Genomic DNA, 19,003 nt, shown 5'->3' on the forward strand with positions numbered 1-19,003 from the left:
GTGGGGGGACAGGTGGGGAGTGGGGAGGGCAGGGGTGTAGAGGCACGGAAGGGGCTGCAGCCCGGGCAGTCATGAGCCCCCAAGAGGGGGCAAGGAGGGAGACTGCGCATTGGTTTGGGAAGGTGGGGGGCCCCCATGACCCAGAGTCTATGGAAATACCACAAGCTTTCACGACGATGCGCAAACACTTGCACTTGACTAAAACTCTGTTTCTATGACAACGGTCCTCTGTTGCTTCAACTTTGTAAACATATGTTCTGCCTCATCTCGCCTGCTCCTCATAGTAAGACAAGTATTAGAGTTCCCATTTTACAGCTGGAGAAACTAAGGCCCAGAGAGGTGAAGCCCCCTTCTCCCCTGCAGTTCAAGAGCAGCCCTCACTCTCCCCTCTGCCCGGTTAGTGAAGGCTGTGCCTCTAGGTAGGTTGTAAGGCGATGGGCAGCCTAGCAAATGTTTTGGTTTGCTTTTCCAGGATCACCTATGACAGGCCTCTGTGTCCTCCTTGCAGACACACGCAGGCCCCAGGGCACCAAGCTGCCACGTCTCGTGGGCAGTGCCTGAGAACAGAGGTTCTCATTATGAGAGGGGGCAGTGGTGACTCCCCGAGAAGCAGGGCATGGGGAAGCCCGCTTGGGCTCCAGGAATCCCATCTGGTTTCCAGGAATGCTGTCCATGCATGTACACCCAAGCCTGGACTGGGGAAGGAGGGCCTGGCATGAGGGGGCATGCCTTCGTCCTCCTATTCTGCACCCCAGAAAGGAAGCATGGACACCGCTGCCTGGCGCAAAGACCCTGCCCCAAGGGCTGCTGCTTGGCCGCAGGAAAAGTAGGGACAAATCCTGATGAAAATGATGAAATGACCCAAACGCAGAGGACTTTACAGCTGCTGAAGCAAGCCACCTCCACCATCATAACTCATTTTATAAATGAGGAACAAGAGCTGCAAAAGAGACCAAGCTGCCCCATGTCAACAGCTAGATTTGAACTTGGACTTGAACCCACGTCTTCTGAATCCCAGGGGCCTCTAACAAGTTCAGCACAAATCCTGTCTACAGTGCAACAGGTTCTCAAAAACAACAATAGTAACGATAATGATACCAAAAGCCAGCCTCCACTGAGCACTGACTGTGCCCCTGACTCCTGGCACCAATTACCACCTGGTTTTATAGATGAGGAAACAGGCAATTTGCCCCAGGTCATCCTGCTAGCAAGGTGCAGCACAGGGCTTTAAATCCAGACCCTCCAGCTCTCCTAGTTCTGAGCTGGGCTCAGTGTCAGATGGAGAATGCCCCCTCAGGTCTGATGTAGTGTGTCTCCTGACACTTTAACCTGCAGACACCCACAGACACTTAGAATCCATCCTAGGGCCTGGGAAAGGGACTTCCCCCATCCACAAGCCTCAGAGGACCTGCAGGGAGCAGGCTGGGCATTTGTGGAAATGAGTCTCCCCTTCCAGGAGTCCCAAAACCCCAGCCTAGCTGCTTATATGTTTCTGCTGCTGCCCCTCCACAGGTGGTGGTGGGGGAAGGGAGGAATGACAGGAGGGGACAAGCAGGTGCATGGCTCTCAAGGGGTTGCTTGCCACCTACTGGCACACCAGTCTCCTCACTCACAACATGGCATCCGGATGCACGGGCCAATCCTCAAACACCCAGGGACACACTCTTGGCCTTGAGTTCAGACCAGGGGCTGCAACCACAGCAGACAACAGCCCTCTTCATGCAGGTCCCTCACCCTCATCTGGAGAGAAGACAGGTATACAGCACAAAAGAATGATGTGAAAACGTATCATCTCTGTGTGAGCAGGCTGCATGATACCTATGTATTCTGTGTCCTGAAGAGAACTTGGGGTTGGCTTTCCTGAGACCTGATTTATTCAATAATTTAACAAATATCTGTGTGTTCGTTATGTGCCAGGCACTGATCTACGTGGGGACCCAGGTGTGAACAAGGCCAGCAGAGTCTCTGACCTCACAGAGCTTAAAAATCTCTATCCACACAAAGATCTCTGACCTGCCAAGCAGAAGAGCAAAGATATTCTACTAAACCTTTGGGTTTCTTCCACACAGGAGACAAACGCACTTGAAGAAAAAACATTCCTATCAATATAATTAGCAGGCAAACCAAAGCTATGAAACACCAGTGTTTTTCTTTTTCTTTTTTTTTTTTCTAGGTTACTAAATGAATTCATTCATATGTCAAACAGAAAAAACAACTGGAAAAACCTGTCCCTCAGCCAAAGGAAGCGAGTGATCCCAGTTCTCTGTTTAAAGCCCCCTTCTCCCTGCAGACCTGCTGTTCACACGTGTTAAACATTAATTACAACTGTTACTCATTACATAGCAAAAAGCTCCGAGTACAAACACAATTGTTAATTTCCTCCCAGGCCCAAGGCATTCTGGGAACCTGAGCAGGGGGCAGGAAGCACTGCAGGAGCCCCAGTGGGGCCAATGGTAAGGAGAAGGTGGCATGTGCTGGGTGTGCCAGGTGATGGTGGCAGGTCTAAGATTCCCCGTGGAAACTTCTGCAGAGTCCGAGCCTGTTTATTCTGAGTACACAAGGATGAGTCATGGGCTTGGTGGGAACAGTGAGCCTGGAGCAGGGTCTGATGGACTCAATGTCAGCACTACCACCTTCAGAGCATTTGCGTTTCACGGTGACAGTGACAAGTCACGAGCTCAGCACGAAGTGGGCACAACTGCTTCTGCCTCCAGAACAGCCCAAGCCACCTCGCCCCAGCACAGCTAAAGGGAATGTTCAGACCTGCCCTTTACGCACTCTCGATGTCAGCACAGCAGTGGAGAGAGAGCCTGAGCTGAGTTCATTAGCTGTGTGACTGTTGGCAAGCTGCTCACCCTCTCTGAGCCTGAGTAGTGTCATCTGTGTGATGACAATGAAACCACACCCACCTTGCAGAACTTCATAGGGTTAACCTGTGCCAGCCTCCTAACTGGTGCTCACTAGCTGTTAATTGCCTGCCCCTCCTCCATCATCCCCTTACCTTCATAGGATTATTTTAAATTAGCCAACTGAACTGGCTCAGAGATGACTCACAGTTGTTTAGGAAACAGACATACCTGAGACCTTACTTTCCCCTTTCTCTGCCCTTTGAGCCTCACTTGATGAGCTGGGAAAATGTCAAAACTCAAGAGGGTGCCTGCCTAAGGGGTGACCAACACAGCATTAGCACCTCCCATGCTGACAGTAACAAGTATGTATCTGGCGGTTCCAGAATAAACCAATGCACATCCATACGGGATGTGGTAGGAGCACAGAGGGGACCCAGCCCAACCTGGGATGAGGGTGGGGAAGGGACTGGTCACGTCAGGGGAGGCTTCCTGGAGGAGGTGGCACGGACACCACCCGAGCAGAGCTGTGACACCCCCTCCCTAACTCCTCCCTGACCCCAGCACCTAAAACATAGTATGTACTGAGTATACTTTAGGTTCTCAAAGTGGGGTCCCCAGATCAGCAGCATCAGCAACACGTGGGACCTTGTTGGAAATGCAAATTCTCATGCCTCATCCCTGGAACCTACTGAATCAGGAACTCTAGGGGTGGGACCCTGTAATGTTTGATACTTCTTCCAGGTGATTCTGCTGCACGCTCTGGGCAAACCAACCAATCAACAAACATGTCACAGCCAGAATGGGGAGGGAGGGCTGTGGGGGAGAAAGGCAGTAGAGACCCTCTCACACCTGGGGACCAGTGGCCCAATCCTCGGGAGGGACTGAATAAAGGATGGAAGAACCGGGTGGTTCATGGTGAGAACTATTGCTGGAATCGAGATGGAGTATTTCCTACAGAAGTGTTGCTTTCCACACTATCCATGCCTCTCGCTGCCAGGAATAACTGGGAATGAACTTCATAAATGGGCCCTCTGTGCCCCCTAAGTACCTCTTTATGCAGTATTGTTTTAATATATAAAATTAAATTTGATTTAATACAGCAAGCCTCCCCTGAGCGCCAACTACCATTCTCTCACGTGTGACCCTTTAGAGGGTACGAAGTCTTTTCATCCAATTTTTTCCCTTGATCAACACAGAGATCCAGTGTGATAAGGATTGTGACTATCCCTGTTTTACAGATGGGAAAACTAAAGCTCAGGAGACTGAACAGCCCGAGGTCCCACAGCTGGTGAGTGGTGGAGCTGGCATGTGAACTTGGGATTGTCTGACTCCTGCTACTGTTCCAATGGCTCCCGACACCAAGACACTGTGTTGAGCTTTCCAGGGCAGAGAAACTGGCCAAGGAGCTAGTGCGGAAGCCAGACAAGTACCCAAAATAAATATGTTCAGCATTGAGTCACATGTCTGTCTTCTATTTTTCGCTGGGAGGCAGGCCTGTCGCTGGCCGAACCCAGGACATTGCCTGAAAAGTAGCTTCGAGGTAGACAAATCTCCAGACGATGAATCGAAAATGAAATGACTTTTGTTTCTCCTGCCACCTGGCACCCTGAGCAGGCACTCTGATCACTCGCTTCACAGAAGCAACTGCAAATCATTAAGGACGTAGTTTTTAACTTGACCCACTGAATTAAAAGGAAACGCTGATGCGTCCTCCGTGTACGGCATGACTGCTATGAGGTCTCCAGCAGTTCCCGTCCCTTCCCTGGGCCTGTTTCCCTAGCTGGACAAGGGGCAGTGGGATGCCATGGTGTGGGGACCCCTTCCTGTGCTGAGGGATGGCAAAGAGGACCAACCCGTGGGATGGCTCTGGTCACCCCATGCAGGCATGAACCTCCAGAACTTGGGCTCCCACAGAATCCTCAGCTGGAACTGTTCCAAGTGGGAACATACGCTCTAGGCACGTATCCTACCAGCTGCAGACGCAGGGAGAAATTGGTGCAAGGGCGATGAAAGGCATGTGACATTTCCTGTGGGTTCTGGGAGGGCGAGGGCTCCAGCCACATTATATGCAGCATCTTGGATGGTGTCAGAGAGCCCAGACATTGACAGGGTAAGGGCTTGGGCTCTGGAGTGGGACTTCCCAGGTTCAAATCCCGGCTCTACAGCTGACTAGCTATAGGCTCCTGGGCAATCATTTCTTCTCTTTGGACCTCGGTTTCCTTATCTGTAAAAGGAGGAAACTAAGGTCCCAGGGGGTGGTTGTGAGAATTAAATGAGATAATGCACGCACAAGTGTTCTGTAAATACCAGCACTTCCCCAACGCAGTGCCCTTTAAGCCCCACCAGGGCCCTCTGTAGTGGACACATTTCCCAGGTGAGGGAATAGAGGCCCCGGGACAGGTTCAGTCCCTGTCCTTCCAATGGCCCCTCAGAGATCTGAAGACTCCAAATCCATGTCTGCTTTGCCAGGTTATCCACCCAGCTCCTCGGCCCCCTGCCTGTGTGGCCACCTCCTGGGCAGGCTTCCTTTGTCCATCCCACAATTCGTGCCACAAAGCCCAGGGGCTGGTCAGACAAGCTGCGCCACCCCCAAGACAGCGTGGAATCACCCAGGCTGCTTCTCCTGCCCCACGCTGGGCAGGGAGCTGCAACGAGGGGGCTGGACCTGCCGGATGTAAAGACTCCAGGGGCGGTGAGTGGAGAACTCACCCCCTGGAGAACTGAGCGGGTGGAGAACTGCGTCCAGCCAGCTCTGAAGGCAGGTGTTTCTGCTGGGTGGCAAGGGGGCTGTCAGCCTGATGCAAGCCACCGCACCGCTCTGTTCGCTGCAGCTGGTGGTAAAACTGACTGGGCATCTGTCCTGGGGCTGGGATCAACTCAGGCCATGTGTGTGGCTTGGGACTCCGGTGTTGGATGGGTGCGGGCAAGGGTTCTGGCTGAGGCCACCACCAGCTTCCTGGAGGGAGGGCAGGCAAGGGAAGCCCAGGGCTCCTGGGGAGCTTGTGGTGTCTCTCATTCACCTGGCCACAGAATTCTGAGAAAAGGGAAGACTATCATTCCCAAGAAGCTAGGACCACCTCACACCCTGCAAGAGCTGTTTTCGTGACAACCGGGAAGGGATAATCAAGCCTTCCCGAAAGGCTGCGCTGGCCGAGAAGGCCTACTTCTGCGGAGAATGCCAAAGAATCCCTTTGAGAACAGCCTCGTTTCACGAATGCAGTGCAGGACAGCACTTTGAAAGGCAGAAAGCACTTTTGCTTCGTAGACTGAATCACAGAGATAGTTCAGAGGTCTTCCCTTCTCCCGGCCTTTGACCAGCATGCTGGGATCCTGAAGGAATGAAGCTTGGAAGCAGCCCTGGAGAGAGCTGCAGGCCAACCTCCCACTGCAGGGCAAAGCCCTCCCAACACCAATCCCGCCTCATTCAAGCTTCCGCTGGCAAATCTCGGTGAGAGGAAGCTCATTATACACTTTCAGGTGTACCTGAAATTCTTACCACTCCCTGTGACCGTACATCCCTATGACTCCTTCTTGGCGGGCCTACCTCTGCCCTTTGGGGGTCCTCACACCACACACCTTTGGAAATCTGAAAACACTGACCAGGTTCCCTCATGCAAGCTAAACAGGCAGAATCAGAATACATGGGATGCAGGGACTTCCCTGGTAGTCCAGTGGTTAAGACTCTGCGCTTCCACTGCAGAGGGCACGCATTCGATCCGTGGTTGGGGAACTAAGATCCCGCATGCTGCGCGGTGCGGCAAAAAAACAAACAAACAAAAAACAAGGGATGGAAAGAGGTGCTAACGATATTGCCCAGTGGATTCTACCCCGGCTACAGATCCTGCACCCCAGCCTCTTGGGGCCCATCACAGAGCTCCCGAGGGCCCAGAGAAACTGTGTGGGGCACTTCAAACAGGTATTGTGATAAGGAGGACGAGGCCCAGCCCAGCACTGCCTTGCTCCCTGACACCACCAATGATGTGCTAAAGCACGTGCCACACACACTACTGATTCAGGTGGGAACATTATCCTTTGTTTCTGAGCAGCCATCCTTCCGGGTTTACAGATGGGACCACGGCAGCACTTTAGCAACCTAATCAAGCTGTTTCAACTCGTCCTTATTACCTGAGAGGTGGTCCATCCACCTCATTCCACCTGCACTTTGGGGCTAGGAGACAGAAGGGTGCTCCTTGGCTGCAATGCCGCACCTGACAGGCTCTGTCCACAGATGTGGGGAGGGATCTGGTCAAGACTAAAGGCTGGTGCTCACAGAATCCCTCCAGCCCAAGTGAAACAGCTTCCTTCTATGCCCCAGAAATTAGAACCGAGCCAAAAGCTTCTTGGGGAAAAGCTCAATCGGTATCCACCCCAGAGCAAGACACACAATTGATGAGGTAAGTGACTTGATGAGACACAGGTGGGGACATGAGTCTGAGTCTACTTTCTATCAGCAGCCTAAGAAGTTGACCTATAATGACACTTGTGATAGCAACTCAGCAACATATAACCAAGTCCACAGTGGATACCTGTGGCTCAGAGACTTATCTGGAGACAGTTCTATCTAAGACCTTGTGATCCTTTGTGAAAAACTAAATGTATGGTAGTTTTAAAACCAGCTCTGGGCAGAAGTGGGCAAGTTCTGGCCTGAGAGGCTTCTGAAGAGATGATGTCCTGTAGGGTAAGGGCTTTTCACTTTAACATGCCAGCGAATCACCTGGGGGTCTTTTAAAACAGATAGACTCTGCAGGTCTGGGGTGGGGCCTGAGACCTTGCATTTCTCACCAGTTTCCAGGTGATGTGATGCTGCTGGTCCAGGGACCACATTTTGAGCAGCAAAGCACCAGACTAGACTAGAGCATCTAAGGTGACATGACCTGCAAGGTGGTCAGCCCAGGAGAGGGTGAGATGCCACACCGCCTGGAATGTCATCTCTTGCCATGGGCCCTTGGTGTCTAGGACAGTTGTCACATGAGCCCTTTGGCCCTTTAATCAAACTGGTGTTTGTGAAGAGCCACCTCTGGGACATCATCGGCTCCGTTCTAGTTCCTCCCACACCCAGGAGGAGCACAGCCTTGTCAGCCATGCCAGGGGACAGGCCTTGGTTTCCCTTGTGCCGAGGGCAGAGGAGGCTGTGAAATGCACAGGAGAGACCTGAGGTGACCAAGGACCTCAGCCACATGACTACTCTCGGCTCTGGCTCTTGGCTGGCGCTCACAGCCTGGCAGGCGGGCCCAGCACCTACAGCATTGAGTCTATATGGTGAGGGAAGTGCCCCACCAGAGTCATGTGCAGGAAGCTCAACAGGCTCAGAGAGGCAGCAAGGAAGCCTGTGGGACATGTGGCTGAGTACCAGGAGGGCTCACAGGGATGGCGAAGGAGGCACAGGACTTTTCCAGATAGGACACAGCAGGAAAGGGCACTTAGACAGAAGGCATGGGATTGCACAGTGTGCCACATCCAGGGAACTGTGAGCAGTCTGTGCTAGAACAGTCAGAACTTCGAGCAAGGGAATCAAGATGAGTGGAGGGCAGAGGCCTCACTTTGGGGGGCTAGGAAGGGAGGAAGGGTCTAGTTGTGCATGAAAATGGGAGATTCAAGGCAAAATGAACCTTAAATAAAAATAAAAACTCTCCCTTTCTGACCTTCAATGTGGTAAGAATTAAATTAGTCACTCGATGTCTCTTTGTTTATATGCCTAAACTCTTAGAAGCATAAAAATGTTTTTGCATCTGACTTTTCCCCTCTTAACATTAAACATAAGCATTTCCCTAGGTTGTTATAAACTTTGTGTCAACATCACTTTGTAGTGGCTGCACAATATTCCATTTAACCGACCCCCATTGCTGGACATTCAGGTCATTCTCCATCTCTCATGATCACCATGCCTTTTCTGTGCTTTAGATCATAACCTCAGCCTGGATCCTAAGGACTGGGGTTAGGATCAAAGGGTGTGTACATAGCTTAGGACAGGTGACACATGTGGCAGACTGCTTTCCAGACGGCTGTGGGAGAGGAGGGGCACCTGAGTCATTCAAGGGGCTCTAGGACAGGGGTGGGGTCAGCTCCTGAGGTCAGGATGTGGCCACGGCCTGTGCTCTGTGGATGGGCTCGTGCTGAAGCTGGGACAGGAAACGCAGCAGCCCTGGATGCGTGCAGGCCTGTAGCAGCTGTATGACAGGATGGAGCCACTGGGCTCCACAAGGCCCAATAGGAGCCACTCTGCAGATTGATTTTCTTCTAGCTTCTAAGATTTCCTTCTGAAATCTGAAATCTTGGCTTCAGTGAACTAGAGCACTACCAACAGGACCAAGACAGAGTCAGACAATGAGATCATCTGGGCTGTCTCTGGGGATGGGGGGAGGGACTGGAACGGAGACCCTGGAGGCCAGACCCAGGAGTTCCCCTAGGCCTGGCCTAAGGGACTCCCTCCAGGACCCTCCTCCTCCTTGAAGGGCCCAGCTGTACTAGAAACCCTGTGGTTTACCTGAGCAGGCAGGGACCCGTGCACTTACTCCCTTTACAAAGGTGAGTGCCACGCGGGTCAGCGGCCGCCTCTGAGCAGGGCCACTGTGGCTCCTTACCTGCCAGAGCTGGGATGGTGACCCGGTTCCACTCCCACGGCTGGTCGTACTCATCGGCGGGCCTGTCGTCATCCTGGGGCAGCTTGCTCTCCCGCAGTCGGGGGCTGACTGTGCTCTCTGAGTCCAAGTCCATGCTTGGGCCCTCGGGTTCGTAAGGGGTATCGTATAATTGGATGCTTTTGTGCTGGGACCGGACGCTTTCCTGTCTCTGAAATTCTGCAGTCAAAAAGGAAGGAAGCAGAGATGTAAAGCATGCACAGCATGTGCTTCCTCACCTGGGACCCACCAGGTGACACCAAAGGAATTCAGAGCTGCCAGCCAGGGAGGTGGAGGCTGCATTTAACTTCTGCCCCACCCCTCGAGGGCGGGGTCTCTGCTCTCCCTGCTCAAGGCTTCCTCACAGAGATCTCAGGCTCTGGACCAAACAGAACGAGAAGCCTCCCTGCCACCGCCTGCAGTCTTCAAGGGCACGGCCCAGAAATGAGCGTGATGTTCTGGGCATGTTCTGACACCAGCCCGGGACAGGCAGAGCTTTCAGCCCCGTCGCTTACAGAGGTGGGGGTGGTCTTCCCACTAGGGCAACTCCCTGGTCTCTGGACTTGTCACTCCCTAGCTATAAAACGAGAAGATTGGGCCAAACGACCCTCAAGTTTCCACCCAGCTCACATATTCATTTTAAAGACCTAAGAAGCCAAGAACCACCCCCAGGGGACACAGGGTCACTGATTTTTCCCCTACAAAGCCCCAGGAGTGACCCTTTTCCTGCATTTCTACCTCCCCCAGGGCCTGCCTATCTTCTAACACACTGAATACAGCCAAGAAACTTGAGAGCAGATGTCCAGTTTCACTTCTGAATAAGGAAGGAAAGCTCTTAATCTTCTGGAGAGGATGCTAAGGCCTGGCTCCAGTGTGGGCTGAGGGGCAACCGCCCATCTAGATGAGGCCCCAGACAGGGCATGTTCCTTTCAGCTGCTGCTTATTCCTGAGAGGCCAGCAGTGGCTGAATGATGGATTCCAGGATGCTACGATCAGGTGCTTCCTCCTCACACAGGGGCACTTTTCTTGCTTTGATCATAAACACCCACTCTGTGCAGGGCCCACGTGAGGACAGGGGGAAAGGAGGGGGTTCGCTGTTGAGGCTGCTCTCGGCAAGCCCACTGTTTCCAGAAGAGATACAATGGGCACCTAAATCACCATAATACTCTGCAGCAAAGGGGCTCCTGCAGGGCCTGGGAGGGATGAGGCAGGAGGAGAGATGACATTTGAACCAACAGCTCTGACAAGTGGAAACAGGAGAGGGACAGGATTCCCTGTGGTAGGACCAGGGCAAGCCAAGGCAGTGCAGCTGGAGAGAATGTGCTCACTGCCCACTTTCTTGTTTTATTTGTAAAATGTATATAACATTTGCCATTATACCATATTTAAGTGCACAAGTCAGTGGCATTAAGTATATGCACACTGTTGTGCAACCATCACCACCATCCATCTCACGAACTTTATCTTCATCCTAAACTGAAACTGTCCCCCACTAACTCCCCATTTCCCCTCCCCCAGCCCCTGGCAACCACCCTTCCACTTTCTGTCTCTATGAATCTGACTACCTAGGTACCTCATATAAGTGGAATCATATGGTATTTGGCCTTCTGTGACAGTCTTATTTCACTTAGCATAATGTTTTTAAGGTTCTTCCATGTTATAGCGTGTGTCAGAAGTTTATTTCTTTTTAAGGCTGAATAATATTCCACTGTGTGTCTATTCACTGTCTACTTTTGCTGGAGCACCAGGTCCAAGGAGGTGGGAGAGGGGCGGTGGGGCTTGATAAAAAAGCACTGAGGGTGGTGAGAGTGAGCTATTTAAGTGGAATCTCGAGGCAGTCTCCAAATCAGAGTTACAGTGCCATAAAGATATAGTAGAAACCCACAGGAGTCATGTGCCTTGAAGAGCAGTTGACAAAACACATGAATGATGTCAGCCTTTCTGAGAAAGAGCATTCTTTTAGACTGGGCTTCATGATGCAAGGCCAGCTCATAGGGTCGACAAAAAATCCACCTCTGTGCACAGGCCCTGATACAACAGAAACTAATTAATGCTGGGTAGTGACCTTTAGTGTTGACATTAAATAGCGCTGTGGTAGTATCTCCCAAACTTCACTGAGTTACATACCGACTTCATGATTTTGCTGTTTTCAAGTACCACCTGGCTTATTATTTACCATTGTTATTGATGTAGCCTCATGTTTCAGAGTAAATAAATTCACTTAAAAAGGAAACTTTTAATCACCATCCCATAAGCCATTATCCTTACCAAAACCAGATGATAAACATAAAAAGAATGAACAAGAACAAAACCAGCTAGGTGGGTACTACTGCCGGGAGGCAAGCCCAAGGCTCACTTTCTCTCTGCTGAAAAGGAAGACAGGCAAGTACTGGAGAGCTGGTGGGGGCAGGCGGGAGGTCTAAGCAGCAAACCAAGATACTCTCTTTGGCAAATAAGAACAACCTTCTCTTTTTAGAAAGAAAGTAAATGAAAAGGGAAAAACCGGGCTTCCCTGGTGGCGCAGTGGTTGAGAATCTGCCTGCCAATGCAGAGGACGCGGGTTCGAGCCCTGGTCTGGGAAGATCCCACATGCCGCGGAGCAACTCGGCCCGTGAGCCACAACTACTGAGCCTGCGCATTTGGAGCCTGTGCGCGGCAACGGGAGGCCGCGATAGTGAGAGGCCCACGCACCGCGATGAAGAGTGGCCCCCGCTTGCCACAACTAGAGAAAGCCCTCGCACAGAAACGAAGACCCAACACAGCCATACACACATACATAAATAAAAAGAATGTAAGCAGACAAGAATATCATTAAAAAAAAAAAAAGAAAGGGAAAAACCTCACTATGTGGTTCTCAGGCTGCCTAAAATCATGTCTCCTCTGAGAAGATGTCCCTTACTTTGGCAAAACACGGCTTTATTGGGTCCCATGAGTAAACTGGAATGATTTATTAGTTTTGAGGATGACGCTTTCCTTTTTGTGGGGGAGTAAGAGGAGAAGAGAAGAGCTATACAAGGCAGGACTTGGTCATTTTAAGGCGAAGACCAACTGTAAAGTACTGGAGACAACTCTGTAAATTACGAAATCTACCAAAGTGCTTTCTTTGTGGGGTCATCATCATCTGCATCACTGCCGCCCCTGGTTCTAAGGAGTGCAGTCTAGCTTCCTGTCTTTGGAGAATTCCAAGGGATGGGGACATTGGGAATGCAGCTGACAGGCACTGGCATAGGAAAACCACCTTCCACTTCATCCTCTTTCACAAGCAGGACCAGCAACCACTGACATGTACTCTACAGTTTACAAAGCATTTTGCATGCAAATCATCATTTAATCCTGGGCCACAAAGCAACTTATGGATGCACTTCTGTGGGCCCCCAATAATCATGAACATCCTTGCTTTCTCTCTCTCTCTCTCTCTCTCTCACAGAGCCCAGCTGCAAACAGATATTCCATAAATGTGGGTGGGATAAATGAATGACAACTGACAGCCAGAAACCCCTCTTTACCCCCAAATTCCAATATATGAAAGTCCCTGACTTCAGTGATAAGGTACCTGGAACAATATGAAAAATGCATATAGTCCAGTATTACACAATATTCAGAAGAGATGGATATTCTACATAAACACTAGCTTAAAAGGAAAACATGTGCAGGGAACAGATTAGCTATTAAATCAGAGGGACTTGGGCATACACCTCTCAGACAGGATTTATTGTTCCAAAAGCATCTGCACCTTACCAAAGCTGGGTTAGTAATGGCATGCAGTTAGGGCAGGGGATGTTATGATGGTAATCATTAAAACAAGCTTCCCTCCTACTACACGGTGAATTCAAATTTTCATTAAGGCCTCAACAATAGGGAGCAGTTAAGTAAATTACGGCATGCTAACTGGATGGAATATTAAACAGCCATTAAAATGATAAATCTGAAGATTATGTAGCTACATGGAATAGCGTGCATGAAATTATGCTAAGTTAAAAAGTGAAATACAAGACTGTTTATGTGTTGAGCAAACCGTATAATGTGGGCTTTCTAAACAAGTCCTGGGCAATGTGAACGATGCCCCAGAGGAATTCTATTCCTTGCTTAGGAATTGCTGAACACCGTCATCACACACTTTGCCCATAATATCTAAACTCTGATGACAGCAATGTTGTAAGTACAGATACACATGAATAAAGGACAGAAAACCTGATACAGGAAGATAAACAGCTACTGTGTATAGAGGGAGGAATTATTGCATAATAATTTTTCAAAGTTGTTTTAAATAATGAATAAGTATGTTAGCAAAGAAAAAATATAGTTAAGAGAGGATCACATGAAAGTAAATACGATTTTAAGTTGGGCTTATAGGAGCTGTGTGTTTCGGAAGCAGCTGCCTTTGCCTGAGAAAACACCCATTTAAGGGAACATCTCCTCTCCCAGGAGATGTTTGCCAAGAGCCCCAGGAAGTCAAGGGCAGTTGCGCCAGGCCAGCTCACCAGACATCACTGTCCCCTGCCTAATGACCAGGCCCGTCCTCCTTATTACCCAAACCTATCTGGGACAGTCCAGAGACTGACCTAATAGGGGAGCTGGTAACTGTATGTTTTAAGTCACAAGTTATCTGGACATCACCATCTATAAATTCATGGAAAATGACCTTTAATATTGGGTGGCAGGCTGTGATTTTATGCCTCTTAGGCAGGGAGCAGGAACATTAAATTGACAGGGTAGGGATTTCTGTCGACTTCTGAAGTAGAAAGGTTTTCAAGTAGAACTATATATGGAGGGGGAAAAAAAAATAGAGCACTTTGTTTTAGAATCGGAGAATGTTAGAACTGGAAGGGGCCCTGGGCGTATTCACCAAGGGCACAGAGCCAGGAGGGTGAGGCTGGTGTGCTGACCAAGGGCTGTGGCCCTGAGAGGCAAGGAGAGCCGAGGGGATCATCTGAGTGAGGGGCCCAGGACAGAGCTTGGTGCAAACCAGGGGCCTCCTGAGTGGCTCTAAGTGTTTCGAGTTCACCAAGTCCATTGGGAACAAGCTACGCTTTGCTCTGGTGTTCACCAACTCCGTGCCTCCCCCTCACAGTTTTTTGTTTGTGTGTTTTTGTTTTGTTTATTTCCTTTGGCTGTCAGGAAGCTCAGGGTTAATTTTGATGCTTAACCTCAATAGCTAGGGTAGCTGAGGTATTAGGTAGAATCATTTTCACTTGCCCTTCCTTCTATGTGGATCTTGATATCTATTATAACAGCCTCATTATATACATTTCTTTTTATTATGCATAGCCTCAGGTCAGTATTCTGAAAGCAGGAGGACACACATCTAATGAAAAAGACTAGAAGAAAAAAAACCTCTTCTTTACCTCTTTACCTTCCTTTCAGGAACAGAGAAAGGAGGGCAGGGCTCGGCCTCACCTCTGGGAAACAGGCCGAGGAAATCAATGTACTCGCTGGCGCACCCAGCCTTCTCTGTCCTCATACCCCGCTAGGCATCTACTGAATGCCCAGCACGAGAGCAGACGGAGATGAAGCAGACACAGTCCTGGTCTTCAGGGAGCCCTCGGGGAAAGAGGGCCAGAGCCCCCAACACAGACAGAGGAGGCTTAGGATCCTCCACAGGGAGCAGACGTGACCCTACAACTCAGTTGGGGGAAATCTGGGAGGGCCTTAAAGAATTTAGACATGAGGGCATGGCACGGTGGTGTGGCAGGGAAATTGGCTGTTTGATGAAGGAAGGACCGAAGCAGAGGCACAGGGGCTGGAAGCACGAGGTGTATGTGGGGAAGGTGGGCCGTCCAGGGGGCCCAGTGAAAGGGGAAGCCGAGGCAGCTGGAAGTGGTTCTGGATGGCCTTGAATGCCACAGGACAGCACCCCCAAGACTGTCTAAGGAGAGGTGCCGGGTGGAGAAGCCCCAGGCAGGGTGGAGCTGGGCGGGGTGAGGCTGGCACAGACATGCAGGAGCCTAGCTGGAAATGATGGATGCTGGCCTGCAGGCCCCTCACCTCTAATCTTCCCAGCTGGTTTGTCTGGGAATCCACACCAGATCCCAAATGACAGGGTGGCAGAGCTCAGTAGAGATGTGTGGCCAAGGAGGCCTCCAGTCCCAGGCCCTGCCATCCCCTGTCAGCCCAAGAAACCTCTACTCAGCCAGTGCTGGGCCTTCCTGGCTGTGCCCTCAGGCCTCCACGGGCTAGGGCTGCACCATTAGGACAATGCAGCACCACTGACTGGTGCTGCCCTGCACCCGCCACCTGGGAGGCAAAGCCCTGGGTCCAGGAAAGCGACAGGTTCAACAGCACGGTGTGGTGGCTGAAAACACTGATCCTGCCAGACCGCTGGGGCCCGAATCCTGGCCCCAGTGGGGGACCCAGAGCAAGTTGCCCCAGTTTCCTCATCTCTGGAGCGGGGACAACAGTGTCCGGGATGTTATGAGGATCACGTTCAGCGTTTAGAACGGCGCCTGGTGCACAGAAGGCACTCCGGGAATGTTGACTTTATTTCAGTTACTACTACTGGGGCATCCTTGGAATACCATTCCAAGACCCCTCCTCCTCTGAGATCACCCTTCATCCCCCAGAGCCACAGAAGGCCTGCTTACGAACTCTAACAGGCAACCCTGCGCTGGAAATGGCAGGGTTTCACCACCCATCTATGAACCTTCCATTTCTGGATCCACAACTTCTGATTTTAGCTGCTGCTTTAGCAATCTCTCGCCTCCACATGGGAGCTTTGCTCCAGATCAACTCTTGTGTGGAACACAAAACACACGGGGGAGGGCTCAGTGCCCAGGAGTCTAATGACTACATTTTACAGATGGGGAAACTGAGGCCTGGGGAAGGACGAGGCCCCAGGTCCTGTAACTCTTAGACCAGGGCTCTTCTTCCTACCTTTCCCAGATGCTTCCTCATGTCTCTTTTATCACACTGTCTTGTTTGTAATCTTCTGGAGGCAGGGGCATCTACTTCAGTCAGGCCTGAGGTGTTAAAAAGCACACCCCGCACCACAGCCCAAGTGAGGAGTTCCACAGGAGGGGCGGGCAGCTGTTCCTAATTAGACACAGCCGAAATCCAGCCAAGTTCCGGGCACCACATCAAAGGGAAGGCAGGGGACGCTCTCCTCATCTAAACTGTTAAAACATCTGCTGGAGAAAGACCCTCCTCCTAATGAATGCCTGAATTCAGGGGGCCCCCGGAGGCTGAGGTGGCAGCATGGGGCAGCAGGGGTCCTCGGGGCGGACCCCGCCGGGCAGCAAGGGTAGGGCAGCTTGGAGACGGGGCCTGGACACAAACCCAACACAACACAGGCAGAGGCCCCACCCCCTCCTCCATCTAGTCTGGTTTCCGGAGCTGTCTAGAAGCCACGAGACTGACTAATTGGAGTTCTCTTACCATCTCTCTTCCAGGCGTGCATAGAAACACCCCAGAAAAAGAGGGTGAGCTCTGTGGAGCAAGGGTGTGGAACAAGAACAATGGTCACGTCGGCAGGAGCAGTGCGGGCCTGTCACTGCCCGGTGGAACCTGCACCGCTTGCTCTTATACGCTCAGCCCAAGGGCGAGGGGAAGGCCCAGGTCTGAGTCAGGGAGCCCAGTCTGATCCCTGCCCTTGGACATCTGTACAGGATGGGGTCTCCCCTGGAGGGCCCTGTTCTGTGGTCCCTGCGGGAGACAAGCCCACACCCCTGATGACACCGAATGTGCTCTGCTCACGATTTAAAAGGCCACATGGGCCTCTTCACAGAGCTCTCGGGAGCTGCCTGCAATTATGGCCAGGCCCTTCCACCCTGCCCATCACTCTGCACTCTTCCAGTGACTGCCTTCGCGTGCGCAGGCCTCCAAGCGGCTGCAGGCCTGAGTTCTGTCGCCATCCCCTGCAGAGACTCACTGAGGCGAACTTGCCGCTCCAGGATCCCGGCTGCTCCCAGGCTCAAGGCAGTGCATCAACGAGTGTCCATTTAGAGCAGCAACTTTCTCAGGAGACAGCTCTCTGCTTCCATGTCAACGGAAGACCCACATTCACAGGCAATCGGGGAGCCTGCCTGCTTTTCTTTCTCAAACATCACTGAGCCCGTACTGGGTGCTAAGGTGGACCCCAGGCCAATGCTGAGCACTCACGTGGCGTGAGACAAGACTCCCCCCACCCCCAAAGGAGCCGTGGTTTAGCAGGAGAATCGGGACACCAGCATCCCTAAGTGCTGAGTGAATAACAGTTACGAGTTACTGAACACCTGCCTGTGCCCGGCACTGTCCTGGGTGTTGGCTGCATGTCATTCCTTGTCCCCGTGACACAGACAGGCAAGGGTGACTGGCAGCCTCAGAGCCTCCGCTGGGACCAACACAGTTCTAAAGTGGTACAGACGGTGGCAGCTTGGAAGAGGCAGAAAGCAAAGGCAGTCCCAGGGATTTCGAAAAACCTTAGGGAGAAGGTGGCATTTCAGAGGATCTCAAGTCCTAATGCAAAGAGGCCCCTCAAGGGCCACAGAAGCCGAGGGACCTGCCTGGCATCACAGACAATGAATGGGGGGCCCAGGGTAGAATATACTCAAGGAAATAAGGAAGATTCAGACGGGTGAAGACAGGGCCCCAGGATAAAGGGCAACAGAGGCAGGATGAGCACGTGTCAAGTCGTGGACAGAGGAAAGCTTGAAGGATTGTGAGGCAAAACCAAAGACTGTGAGTTGTCCCAAGCCGGGGGCTACTGAGGAAGAGGAGATGGGGAGTGGCTAGAAAAGGAAACTGGGGCTGGGCTATGGAGGGCCATGAATGCCAGGAGGAGGGGTAGGAAACTGGAAAATGTGGGCCAGCAGTCTCAATCAGGTTTGCACTTTCAGAAAAAAAGCTTTTACAGAAGCTGGCAGGAAACACCAGGGCGTGGTGATCAACTGTGATGACCTGAAGGTCCGACCCTCCAAACAATTAGGTCTCTACCCTTTCAAATAGTGGAGAGAGGATGCCCAGGGTTCCAGAAAGAAAAACACACTCCAGCGAACAAAAGTGGAAAAGAAAGCATTTCCACTGGGATACGAGGCAGAGTCGGGGTGGCACCAGTACCCTCAGGTCAACCTCAAGAGGGGCGGGCATCCCCTGACCCCCGTGCTGCAGACAGAGGCCGGGGCCCAAGGGGGACTGCCAGGGGCCTCGGCAGACAGAGCCAGAGACGGTCCAGCCTTGTGTCTTCCAAGTATTGACGGACTGTACTTACAGAGAGGGCTAGCTAGCCACCCCTCTGGTGTGATCGTCCAGTCTGCTGGGCACGGTGAGGTCTCAGCTTCCAGAGAGGCCTTGGGCCGCAGTCTAATGTGATAAAGCCACGGGGGACAGGCTTTCTCGCCAGACCACCTCGGCTACACCCCTCACTGAGCAGCATCACCAGCCCTTTCTCACGGAACCTCCCAGAGCAAGCCTTGGAGGATCCAAGACCACACCCAAGCCCCCTCCTCACCTGCCTGGTATGAAATCTGCAGCTCAGATAGGCTGAGTGGTTCAGCCAAGGTCTAGGAGACTCAACTCTCAATAATACACTTTAAGAGTGCTGAGAGTGCCTACGGTGTACCAAGG

General features: G+C 51.7%; 1 protein-coding gene across 4 annotated transcripts in view; it reads right to left on the bottom strand.

Moving 5' to 3' along the window:
• The window catches only part of SHB (SH2 domain containing adaptor protein B), a 133,304-nt gene that overhangs the window by 37,605 nt on the left and 76,696 nt on the right, over positions 1–19,003 (bottom strand). For 3 of the 4 annotated variants that reach the window (XM_059925116.1, XM_059925117.1, XM_059925119.1), the window contains exon 3: positions 9,431–9,646. The exons of the other annotated variant lie outside the window; for it this stretch is intronic. In XM_059925116.1, the coding sequence (XP_059781099.1) occupies positions 9,431–9,646 (216 nt within the window). The remainder of the gene's footprint in view (positions 1–9,430; positions 9,647–19,003) is intronic. 4 annotated transcript variants of the gene reach the window in all.

This window comes from Balaenoptera ricei, chromosome 6 (assembly GCF_028023285.1).
Source record: "Balaenoptera ricei isolate mBalRic1 chromosome 6, mBalRic1.hap2, whole genome shotgun sequence".
NCBI lineage: Eukaryota > Metazoa > Chordata > Mammalia > Artiodactyla > Balaenopteridae > Balaenoptera > Balaenoptera ricei.